Source organism: Petromyzon marinus, chromosome 7 (genome assembly GCF_048934315.1).
Source record: "Petromyzon marinus isolate PM22_M1 ecotype Great Lakes invasive population chromosome 7, UKy_Petmar_22M1.pri1.0, whole genome shotgun sequence".
NCBI lineage: Eukaryota > Metazoa > Chordata > Hyperoartia > Petromyzontiformes > Petromyzontidae > Petromyzon > Petromyzon marinus.
In genome coordinates, this window is record NC_133673.1 from 6,692,631 (window position 1) to 6,705,222 (window position 12,592).

At 44.2% G+C, this 12,592-nt stretch overlaps 2 protein-coding genes across 5 annotated transcripts in view; one reads left to right on the forward strand and one right to left on the reverse strand.

Moving 5' to 3' along the window:
- LOC116939882 (nucleobindin-2) overlaps window positions 1-9,126 on the reverse strand; it is a 111,381-nt gene extending 102,255 nt beyond the window's left edge. For both annotated transcript variants that reach the window (XM_032948861.2, XM_032948860.2), the window contains exons 1-3: window positions 8,993-9,126; window positions 6,138-6,281; window positions 5,033-5,140 (exon numbers count right to left, since the gene is read on the reverse strand). In XM_032948861.2, the coding sequence (XP_032804752.1) occupies window positions 5,033-5,140; window positions 6,138-6,281 (252 nt within the window). In that variant the 5' untranslated portion in view covers window positions 8,993-9,126. The remainder of the gene's footprint in view (window positions 1-5,032; window positions 5,141-6,137; window positions 6,282-8,992) is intronic.
- Window positions 9,127-9,626: 500 nt separating this feature from the next.
- The window catches only part of LOC116939884 (phosphatidylinositol 4-phosphate 3-kinase C2 domain-containing subunit alpha-like), an 80,659-nt gene continuing 77,693 nt past the window's right edge, over window positions 9,627-12,592 (forward strand). The window contains exon 1 of one of the 3 annotated variants that reach the window (XM_032948862.2): window positions 9,627-10,047. The gene's annotated coding sequence lies outside the window, so the exon portion shown is untranslated. The remainder of the gene's footprint in view (window positions 10,048-12,592) is intronic. The other 2 variants (XM_032948863.2, XM_032948864.2) reach the window with 2 other exon arrangements.

Sequence of the window (12,592 nt, forward strand, 5' to 3'; positions counted from 1 at the left end):
GAGTTATCCAGCATGTGTGAGATCAGGAAGGAGGGCCTTAAATGGGCTGTGCTTCCTGTGGGAAATGGCCCCGCATCCTGCCCGGTCTCCTGCCCGGTCTCCTGCCCTTCCCGTGCGTACACACACAGCCACGCGTTCAGTTCACTCCCTCACGTGGGCTGTACCACTGGGGCAATAGTGGGGGTGCCACACTGAGGTGCTGTAACAAATCTCAGCATCGCACCTTTAAATGTCAACTCTGTTTACGGTAATGGTTCCTTTAGACTCCCCAGTGGACTGTGTTAGGTGAATCTGGCTGCAGCAAAAGGCAACAGAGAAATCCAATTGAAACTTAGCCTTCACATGGGAGTTAAGAGGGGTTTTTGTCATGGCTGAAGTTTACTAAAGTCAAGCGCAAAGCACAATTTCACATGAAATTTAAATCAACTCAAACACTTTTAAATGATAGTACATAAAAGTAGCCATAAATAGTGACATTCCCCCTGTTGTAATTACTGACTAATATGTAACGGCTTTGTTTTATGTCTGTTGTACGAGACTGGAGGATTGTGAAATAGTAATAGAGAAAATCAACATTTTGTATAACCCAGGCCAATAAATGAGCCTCTTTGCCATCAAATCTTGCCTGGTACATGAACACATGTTTTCAGAGTTATGTCTGTCACACTCAGCGATATAACCAATATCTCTCCCCATTACACCACCTATTCAGTGTGCTTCTTGCCGGAGGCTAAATCCTGACCACTTGCGCAAGTATTCACCTGGCACGATACCAAGTATTAGCCTATACAGCGAGGTTAGGAAGGAAACTGATGTTATGATGAAAAATGGTGGCTGAAAATTTCAAATATGTGGAGTTTTTATTTATTTATTTTGAAAGGGTTATTTTTCCTCCAAGTTCACACTAACCATTTAGGCTAAACATTCCAAAACAGGCATAACTTTTATTGTCAATGGTAAACAGTATTCACCATTCCCAACTACCCGAATCCAAAAGTGAATATTTAACTACTTTTAGGTGAAAAGGAGTGGCAGTGTTTCGTTATACAGCATTTGAATAGACCACATACATTTCAATAAATAACTTTAATTTAAACAATTAAAAGCTTACATAAAAGTTAAAAGCATTTTAGCAACTTTTAAGATGAATTTGTTCATAATACATTCACAACTACAACTCCAGTAATCAACTTCCTGAGTTTACTGAATTCAAATGAGAAATCCCACATTCTTTGACAAAATTCAATAGCTTAAATCAAATAACCACAAAGAACTGCACTGCAGGCCATTGCAATGCTCATGGTCAAGTTCTGTAGAGGAACACAAAGGGGGTTTAAAAAAAAATTTTTTACTCAATGACCCGATTACAACATGGGGCCGTTGGACTTAATCCAGTTCCTGCCAAGTGAACTCCCACTCTGGTTAAACTCCAAGATATCGCATGCTTTTTTGATGACATCAACACTTTTCTGTACCGAATGTACCTTCAGCGGTCCCTGTTAGAATGTGTTATGCCCTTTGACATTACTAACTGGAAATATTTGAGCGAGAACAATGAGGAAAATGTAGAGACCAGCGAAATTCAATGAAATGATATGGCTAGACAAATAATTTACATTTGCTGTAAAGCATAGACTCAAATGAGCTCTTCGCTTTCCTGTGTACCCTTTTACAGCCGAAAACATGTTGGGTGATGATTCACAAACTGATATCAATGTTTCCAATGACACAGTGTTTTCTAGGTAAACTGCCAAACATCGAAGTACATTGAATAGGATTTGTCTTTCAGCTGTGCGTTTTAAATGCTTGCATCTACAGTGAGGGAAAAAAGTATTTGATCCCCTGCTGATTTTGTACGTTTGCCCACTGACAAAGAAATGATCAGTCTATAATTTTAATGGTAGGTTTATTTGAACAGTGAGAGACAGAATAACAACAACAAAATCCAGAAAAACGCATGTCAAAAATGTTATAAATTGATTTGCATTTTAATGAGGGAAATAAGTATTTAACCCCCTCTCAATCAGAAAGATTTCTGGCTCCCAGGTGTCTTTTATACAGGTAACGAGCTGAATTTAGGAGCACACTCTTAAAGGGAGTGCTCCTAATCTCAGCTTGTTACCTGTATAAAAGACACCTGTCCACAGAAGCAATCAATCAGATTCCAAACTCTCCACCATGACCAAGACCAAAGAGCTCTCCAAGGATGTCAGGGACAAGATTGTAGACCTACACAAGGCTGGAATGGGCTACAAGACCATTGCCAAGCAGCTTGGTGAGAAGGTGACAACAGTTGGTGCGATTATTCGCAAATGGAAGAAACACAAAAGAACTGTCAATCTCCCTCGGCCTGGGGCTCCATGCAAGATCTCGCCTCGTGGAGTTGCAATGATCATGAGAACGGTGAGGAATCAGCCCAGAACTACACGGGAGGATCTTGTCAATGATCTCAAGGCAGCTGGGACCATAGTCACCAAGAAAACAATTGGTAACACACTACGCCGTGAAGGACTGAAATCCTGCAGCGCCCGCAAGGTCCCCCTGCTCAAGAAAGCACATATACATGCCCGTCTGAAGTTTGCCAATGAACATCTGAATGATTCAGAGGACAACTGGGTGAAAGTGTTGTGGTCAGATGAGACCAAAATGGAGCTATTTGGCATCAACTCAACTCGCCATGTTTGGAGGAGGAATGCTGCCTATGACTCCAAGAACACCATCCCCACCGTCAAACATGGAGGTGGAAACATTATGCTTTGGAGGTGTTTTTCTGCTAAGGGGACAGGATGTCACCGCATCAAAGGGACGATGGACGGGGCCATGTACCGTCAAATATTTGGTGAGAACCTCCTTCCCTCAGCCAGGGCATTGAAAATGGGTCGTGGATGGGTATTCCAGCATGCCAATGACCCAAAACACACGGCCAAGGCAACAAAGGAGTGGCTCAAGAAGAAGCACATTAAGGTCCTGGAGTGGCCTAGCCAGTCTCCAGACCTTAATCCCATTAAAAATATGTGGAGGGAGCTGAAGGTTCGAGTTGCCAAACGTCAGCCTCGAAACCTTAATGAGTTGGAGAAGATCTGCAAAGAGGAGTGGGACACAATCCCTCCTGAGATGTGTGCAAACCTGGTGGCCAACTACAAGAAACGTCTGACCTCTGTGATTGCCAACAAGGCTTTTGCCACCAAGTATAAGTCATGTTTTGCAGAGGGGTCAAATACTTTTCCCCTCACTGTAAATCTGTCTACAAGGCATGGCATTGGAAGCTTACTAGTTGACGGAAACGTGTAGGGATTACGCCGCGTAGCTTTCTACATTAATCTGCAGCCACCTGCAGTCTTACCAGCTGTAGGAAGCCTGACTACATTCAAAGACAGCCAAAAGATTAAACAGCCTTGATTGTTTTTCTTTAAGTGCTTCTGATTGGGTTTGTACGGAGCAAGCACATTCATGTTTTACAATCCATTCCATACAAATGGATGTGATGCAATTTGTCTTTCTTTTTTGCATCTTAAAAGGAGGATGATTCATGCCATATTCGTTTTTAAGCAATGACTAACTGCAATAAAGAACAGCACACATGTCCTTTCTCCTATATAAACAGAACCTGGTAAACATTCAAAATGGCGAATGAAAGAAATTTGAAAAAGCAGTAACGCTCTCCAAGCAGCAAACTTGAAAACATTTCCAATAACCCACATAAACACTCAAACATTTTAATTGTAAGAATACAATTTTTTTCACAATTATTTAAGCTAAGAGCGATGTTAGTTTTAATAATTGCTATGGAACTCACTATGTCAATGTGTTTTATAAAAATAATAATCATTCTCTTTCAGGAACAACATATCTGGCAAAGCTCAATATGATTTAAGACTAAATGCTTTCCTTCTGCAGAGCATTCACCTCTTACACCTACACTGTACTGTATGCCAGGACAGAGCTGTTTTCACAAAATCAATGCAAAAGTAAATTTCCATTGACATCACTTTTAGAGCAATTGTCAAAAGATCTAAATAACTTTTTTAACTTTCTACTAAACTTTTGCAATAAATTGTGACCTGTCAAAACAGGTCTTGCTAAATCAAATTATTTTCATCCTGTGTTTGTTGATATCTCCATTTTCAACATGCATACTTTCTAAAACTCTTGGGAAAATGTTCAAATAGAACGTTCCTTTAAAAAATACATTAAAAAATGTGGAAAGTTGTATTAATAGTTTAATAACACGTCAAAGCAGTGAGCCAGCCCTTAAGATATTCTTTGGGAACCAAATTTAAAGTATTTTCGGTCCCCTCTCATAAACTCTGTATTATTGGGAGGGGAGGGTAAGCCCCTATTAAAAGCTTAGCCCCCTCTTCTAAATTCTTATTGTCAAGTCATTGTTGACCATCTTTTCCCACCCTCTACAAACCAAGATAATTCCTATATTATCACAAAGGCTACAATGTCTTAATGCTTGTATATTTCTGGCAACTATATGCCACACTTAACTTATTTTAAATAAATAACTTGAGGCTTTGCAAAGCCAAGGGAAAGCTGAACATTTCAGAACACATTTCAATTTCCAATTGCACAAAAAACCTTTCAATAAAATGTATTTATGATAAATCTATTGTCAAAACCTGTGGAATATTTGTAGCTGTAGAACTCTTTGTCAACCAACTGCTGGATTATGCCGTCCGAGTCGAGGGGGTTATTTTACCATATTCACCATCCTGCTCAATGCAGGTTAGTAAAGGTTAGAGGATATAAAACACTGCAAAGAAGTACAGTGCAAGGGTGGAATTTGCTACACTGCACTCTGCATAACAGATGTCCACCATGTCCACGACATCTGTTATGCGTGGTTGTTGCCCGTGCAATATCTATCCAGGTTCAAACCTGCTTAGCTTCCAAGATATGACGAGATCATGATCATTCCAGGGTGACCAGTGATAGGCACAAAGTAATTACAAGGTAATAAAACGATGCACTGTCCTGATACTAAGACTTGGTTGAATAGAGATGCAGGTGATATGAAACCGGTTACCTTAATGTCCTCAATGTCAGCTGTTTCCAGTTTCTGCTTGAAATGGGTGTCCTTCTCCAGCACATCGATCACCTCTCGTAGGTAGCGGTCATAGTAGAGCCCCGTGTCCTGAGAGAGACGCGTGTCAGATTTTCCCTGAGCGGCATCACAATTTTTCGTGTTCATTTTCCAGTGTACATCAACTGCGGTCTACCTCATGATGTACACTATGTTTCTAAAAAGACCGGCAGTTCTGTGCGATGCCCCATTGCTCAAGTGCATCAAAATCTTGATTTAAAGCTTTCGTGACTGCAGCGATTCATATTATTGGTTCTTTCGGTAAAGTCACGTTGAAGGGAAACAATAAAATAATAAAATATATGCATCAAAATCGCTTTTGTTTTGATGCCATTTCTTAATTAGTTTAATTAACTTTTGATTTTGCTTAGTAGTAGGGTTTTCATTTACTTCGTAGTGGCTGTATATGGGATTTGGTCCTCGTGAATAAGAAATATACAGGGTTATGGGGATGATATCAGCATGAATGATGCAATATAAAATGTAAGTAATATTTATTATTATCTAGGTCACCCTCTCGTACAAGTTCTTTGTTGTGGCAGCCATTCAATTGCTAGGTCTGCCACTGGAACTTATTGTAAAGATGCTTTCTACACAAACAAATGTGCAATACGAGGACAACGTGGTAGTGGTGCAATTTGAGAGCGGTAAGTACTATATTATACTCGAATATCCTTTACCCACTGATTTCTAACGGTTCTCTTACGTTTTGTCTCCACTGGTGACTGATCATCGTTAAGGTGACGGCTCCATCTTACAAATGAGTGCATTTACATTGGTGGCCGACAGGTCGAGGCTTTTAAATGAAATGCATTTTTTCTATTAATTCTTCATCTTATTTTATTGTACACTATAGATAATTACTTATAAATACGCCCAAGGTACAAAACAACTATGTTGGCAATATTTTCGTGGACCACGAGAGCTAGTGAGCTAAACTCTTAAATGGTTGTATAAAAAAAACACATCAACATGATTTTCTCCACGATATTTTCTTAAATAATGACTTGCTTAAATGACAAATGATCAAAGGTTAGGTAGAACTCACCTCTATCTGCTTTTCATCTTTTGTATCCTTAACCTCATTATGCTCCTTTAGTTTTGATTTGTCGATAGGAATAGCGCTCACAAAACTCAGCAATGCAAGCAGGAGGGTAAGGGCCAGAGCCCTTGATTCAAGTGCCATTCTCATCTGCAAGAGACATTTCATTTTTAAGGTCACAGCCTGCTGCAGCAGTATATATGCTGCTTAGTGAAGCTTAAAATGTCTTCAGCTTTATTGTATGAATTGTATGAATGTCCAAAATACACGCCATTTTAAATATAGAGTAAAATATTAACAATATATTTGCTACTACAATATGGTCATAACACATCGTTCACATGCCATTCTAAAAAGAGTTCATATTCAATGCATGTTCTTTGGTCACTATCGCATCTGTTGACACTGATGATTGGAAATGCATTCTGGCCGTACAAGAGGATGTCTTTCTCCTGATTAAATATCAAATATCCACTTAATTTACCGTACACTGAGACCACACATATCTTTCAATTGCAAGGGAACACACGATGAAAAAGGGCCGAGCACAAATACATGATTTAATTCCTGTTGCACATTATTGTAAATGTTATTTCCTTTTGTTCCCAATTATATTCAATGTGCACTGTTAGTGTCATGTGATCAAATAGGCACCTGTAACTCAATACGTAGCTCGTTGTGTCAGAGAATAGCTCTGCAATGTGAAGTTACAAAACTACCGTAATCAATAGCCTCTATCTATCCAACAGTAGGACGAACACCTTTATATGGCCTTCAACGTAGTATTATTACAATGGAAACACACCAGAAATGTGCCATTCTCACAGCTGCAATATGCTACGTGAAAAACTACATCACATAGAATTATGTTGTTTGTGTATTTTGAGACTATCAACTCACGACACTTCAGCACCTGGTTTAATTTCCGACTGCTGCCTGAATTAGAACAAAGGATCCCAGCGGTATCAATTCAATGCTGTAAGATGGTGTCAGCCTTCTTAGAAACAGTACATTAATTTCATTGTATTACATTTCCATTAGCTAATTAATGTAAATAAGCCCACGTGTCAAACTAATGTAATCCCGTTTTAATATACAGTACCATGTCATATAATAAACATGTAAATACTGTAGTCAAAGTGTATTTATGCTCAAGGGGGCATAGGATGGTGCTCATTTCCATTTGTGCAAGTTACACATTCCCATAACAGAGGCCAATATATCCAAAGGACAAAAACAATGTTACCAAAATGTGTACACCTGGCACTGTATATGTCTGCTTACTCCAAATGTCAGACTGCTACGTGTGCATAGAGTGCATATTGATTAGGTTAGAAACAAATAGCACAGGCCTGAAGCTTATTTGATCAAATAATTATACTTAAACCTTGCTTAATATAACACTAATGCCACGACATTAATGTTAACGTCAATGTAGTCGGAATACAGAAAAATCAGGGTTAGTGGAAATTTGGGTGGCCACCTTACACACGTTAATTGGTGATGCATTTGCAGTGGTGCTGCTACAGGCCCAAAAAACTAATTCGGCAATTACACTAAACTATGATAATTTTACCAGGTAAGACCCACTGGGTTATATAGCTCTTTTTTCAGGAGCGACATGGTCACAAGTGGTGGCTCAACTAAGTGGTTTATCATGTGTAAAAGTATAGATAAAACAAATACTCTAAACGCATGCTTCTAAATGTGGAGGGGAAAACCGGAGGGCAAGGGGAAAAATCCATGCAACCACGGGGAAACACGCACATTCCAAATATACAGCAGGCATCAGGGTTGGGATCGAACCCACGACCTCCATACCAGGCGAGGTAAAGGGAACCATATAGGGCGACGTTTCGGGAAATTAACCTTCCTCATAGCACAAACAGGTTGTCATGGGCTGCGGGGCTACGTTGCGAGTATATGGCAGTGCAGTAAAATATATTATTGTACTTCTATGACCAAACGTCATTGGGCCCATCACCTGGAACTCTCTGCCAAAATCCAAACGTTACTTTAAAGCTCACCTGCTATTACCTCACGGCTAGACGGCGCGTTCTTTAAATAACTGACTTTAGCTCCCCGACACCGCACCAATCGGCATGGTGGGCACCACGGTGGCGAGATGTTAACGACCTCGCCTTGTATACAGGAGGTCGTCGTTTCGATCCCGACTCTCCGACACCTGCTTTATATTAAGAGTTTGGTCGCGTGGATTATTCTCTGGGTCGTCCGGGTTATTTCCCTCCACATTAAAACAAAAAGCATGCGTTTCGAGTCATTCGACTGCGAGAAATGTTCCACATTACGATACGCCACTTTCGTCGAGATATCATTTGTGGCCCAGGTCGCTGCTGAAAAAGAGCTACAGTAAATAGCTCGGTGGGCCTTACGTGGTAAAAATGTGTTAAGTTTAATTTTAATTATGTTCAGGGCTCCCCCCCCCCTCGACCCCGCACGGCGTAGATCGAACAAGGTGCCGTGTACGCGGTGTTGTGACGGCGGCGCGCCTGAACCGGGACTTTTAAATTATTTTTTTCCACAGCAACGAAGCTGTCGCGCAGCCCGGAACACACCACACACAGCCACATCGCAAGGTGTTATTTATAGCAGCTTCTCGTCTTCCGCGGTTTCGCTCCGCGCGACAATTAACGTCTTCACCATCACCTGCGTGACAGCGAGCACCCGTCATTAACAGTGCAGCCTCGGCACAGTCACCCGGCAGGCCGACAAAACAACGCCCTGGCCACGAATGCTGCGTTTATTTAACGAGACACGACGCAGAAACGCAGAAATGTAAGATACATGAACGCGACAGGAAACACTAACAACACCGGGGCGATAAAATGCAGCGGACTTACCCTCACGCCTCCACTGTACTGTACGTGGCATACGCTCAGCGACAACTAACGCGGTGACGTCAGGACTTACGTGATGATATCACCGCATAGTCTCCATCGTGAACGTGGCTTTACGAGATTGCGTTCTCGTACGCGCTGACGTTAGCCGGCACGCGACCCGACGTTTGGCAACATCGGATCTTAACGCGATGACGTCACGCGCCATGCGCAAGAACACTGTCGGCGTTTTCCCTGATGACGTCAACTCGCTCGAAAGCACTTCAGACTGCGCCCGGCGGGCGGGGTGGGCGTCGGGCGGGGGGGCGAGCGCCGGGTGGAGGGGGCGGGGCGGGGGGGGCGGGGCGGGGGGCGGGGCGTGCGGGGCGCGCGCCTGGCGGGGGGCGGGGCAGGTGCCCGGCGGGGGGCGGGACGGGCGCCCGGTGGGGGGCGGGGCGGGCGCCCGGCGGATCAGGCGCCCGGCGGGGGGCGGGGCGGGCGCCCGGTGGGGGACGGGGCGGACGCCCGGCGGGGGGCGGGGCGGGCGCCCGGCGGCGGGGGGGCGGGGCGTGTCGTCATCGCGCGCACGGCGCCGTCCCAGCGTGCGGGCGCGATGACGTCGCTAACGGTCCATTTGTGAGTGCCGCGGTAAGGCGGCGTGCGTGATGACGCGCGATGGGCCCCTGCGCGATGACGTCACGCGTTCTCTGTTAAGCTCTTGAGCAAAGGGGGGGGGGAGGAGGTTGCCGGCGTCGAGTCGCTGTGGGCAGCGACGGCGGCAGCAGCAAGAGCAGCAGCAGCCAGCCAGCAAGCAAGCGGCAGCTGCCGCATCGCGGCGAGTGGCCCGACTCCCCCCCCCTCCCCTTTGTTAGCCTCGGCGCCTCGCGTGAAACCGCCACTGCGTCGTCTCCTCCTCATCCTCCTCCTCGTCGTCGTTGTCGACGGCGGCGTCTCTCTCTCTCGTGAGTTCACCAAGGCCTCGCTCACCCGCGCCGCTGTGGAGTTTGTGTTCGTGGTGACGAAGGTGAAGGGGAGAAGAGCCGCTTAGAGAGAGCGGGGCACAGGAGGAGGACGAGGAGGTGAGACTCACACGCGGGACTTCGACCACAGCAGCAGCGCACTGCTAATGCGTAATCATGTCCAGCAGTGGATTGAGCGTGGCTGGTAACGGCGAAGACGACAATAGTAATGTTATAAAGTCACGAATTACGTTAGCGATTTAATATAAGCTCCGCACTCGTTCGTTCTCAGTGGTATAGCAGTAATAGTCAAAATATGGATTTGTCACTAACAATGTAACGCGTCTGCATAAGAACGCTCTTAGATATTTCACTAACGACTTGTAGTAATCTACGTGCCATGTCCACCGTATTAAAACAGCATCGGTGTCGATGCAGTATTTATTGTTATTTTTATCTATAAAGAGATCCCAAGCGTGCCCTTGTCACAAGCTTAGAACCAACAGTGCGCGTTCGTTTAAAGTGTGTGGATGTTGGCATTCCCGCCGTGCTGACGGAGAGAGCGAGAGGTATCCGTTCGCCGCAACAATGTTAAGACAAATTAATAAAATAGTGCAGTTCCCTGGGGTTGACGCATACCTAGGCGCTTGAAGCGACGACATCAGCTCGTGTCCATGTGCTAAGGTGGATTATTTCTTCGCAGAGGGAGGTTTCCATGCAGCAGTGGATTGATCGTGGCTGGTGGTAACGGTGGGTGGGTGGTGGTGGTAATGATGACAGTTCTGATAATGAACGTGTTTTGGCATTCCGTTTGTGACGGCCTCTCCCGTAATTCAAGCATTTCGGTATCCGCGTAGAACTTTAGGCGTGGGAAGCTAAGCAGGTTTGAGATCGGGTAAGTGTTTGTATGGAGGGCCACCATGCACACAGCACCAGGGTTGCTATAGGCAGGCTACTAGTGGGGGGGAGGTGGCTCAGTGTTGGGCAGCAGAGGGCAGTGGAGCAAAACTCCTTTGTTAACCGGTATCCTCTCGGCTTCCCCGCATTCACCAACCGGCACGGGTTCAGATGCCGATGGTTGAATGGTCAAGTAGCTCCCACGATCCACAATTTGGCGTGGGAAGGCCCTTCATCCAGCAGTAGATGCAACTGCGGTGTGACTTGACTTACCCAACGTGATGTCCGCTGCATTGCTAAACACTCGGTGTTGTCAATGCTATTGCGGTTGTTAATGTGAATGGCGTTGACCGACAATGACGTTGTGAATTCCACTTTGCTATTGTAAAGTCTATACTGTCTAGCGTTCAGCGCCGATGGTGAAATTGTCGTTCCTGTTATGATAGGAAGCCAACCAACATCTAATGGCCCAATGCTGCGCTCAAGCACGTAGTATTAATATGGCACTTGATTATAAAGTGATTTTGTCGTTCATAATGTAAGATGCAAAGCTTTTTAAAACACGGTTTAGGGGGATTGGTAGTATCCCTGATATTGTAGTGACAGTACTACAAGGGGCGTTGAGCGGTGGTGGCACGGTGGTGGCACGGTGGTCAACGCGCTGTGCTTACGAGCCGAGCGGCCTAAGTTCAATTCCTCGGCCACAGTTAACGTCGGTGACATTTTTATATTCTCGAGTCTTTCGGTAAAGTCACGTTGCGATCGAAACGTCGTAGTTTTTTGTTATTTTATTTGAACCTATCTACGTGGCTTTACCGAAAGATCTAAGAATATGGATTCCTGCAGTCACGAAAGCTGTAAGGCATCGGTGACATTGTATCTTCTGAAAATGGTCCTGAGCGCACCCAGCATGGCACCACCAACCACCACCTCATTGCCTTCACCAACCCACTCTGACCAGCACTGGGAAATATGGTCAAACAAACCCCATCCACCGGTGTATAAAACGGCTCTGAGCATTCACACGAGGATGCCGACACAAATGCTAAAACTTCAAAGTTAGTTTAATATATAACGGACTATTTTTTTTTTTTACGAGTAAGTGGTAACGTTTGAAGAATGCTAGCGAAGGATGGGCCCCATGCCATTGCACTCTGCTCCAACTTTACAGCATGTATGGTGGTCGCTCTCGGAAAGACCATAACTTTATAGTGCTATTATTCCTGCAGTATTAATATTCGTGTTATGACAGTGGCTATGCTGAGCCAGCAAGGGTGCCTCTTTGGTCAGGGCAATACACGGTACACTGATGACACTTATTCATGTCAAATATTTTATTGTTGCATCCGTCGGTACGGTTCTTAAAACAACAAAATTGGTCATGAATAAAAAAAAAAGTTTAGTAGCCGCCACTGAACGTGTAGTCCCAGTGCCCTCTCTGGCATTCGACATTTACCACTTCCATTGGGGGCAAATTTTGTACAGCATGAATGACACTGAACTCCTATTTAGAGGATGTATGTATGCTGAACGTCTTTCGCATCGTACGTAGCCATGATCTAGATGTTAAGGAAATTTGGGACTCATGAGAAGGAAAGTCGTAGCTAGAATTTATGATAATAGTGTCATGACTAAATTATTCTCAAGACTTTTTATGCATTGGGATGTCTGTCCGATTCCACTTACAATTGATATTTTGAAGGAAACCGGAGTTTCTGCGGCAAATGCACGTGTACAATGAGGAAGCACTCGGATGTTCTACTCACTA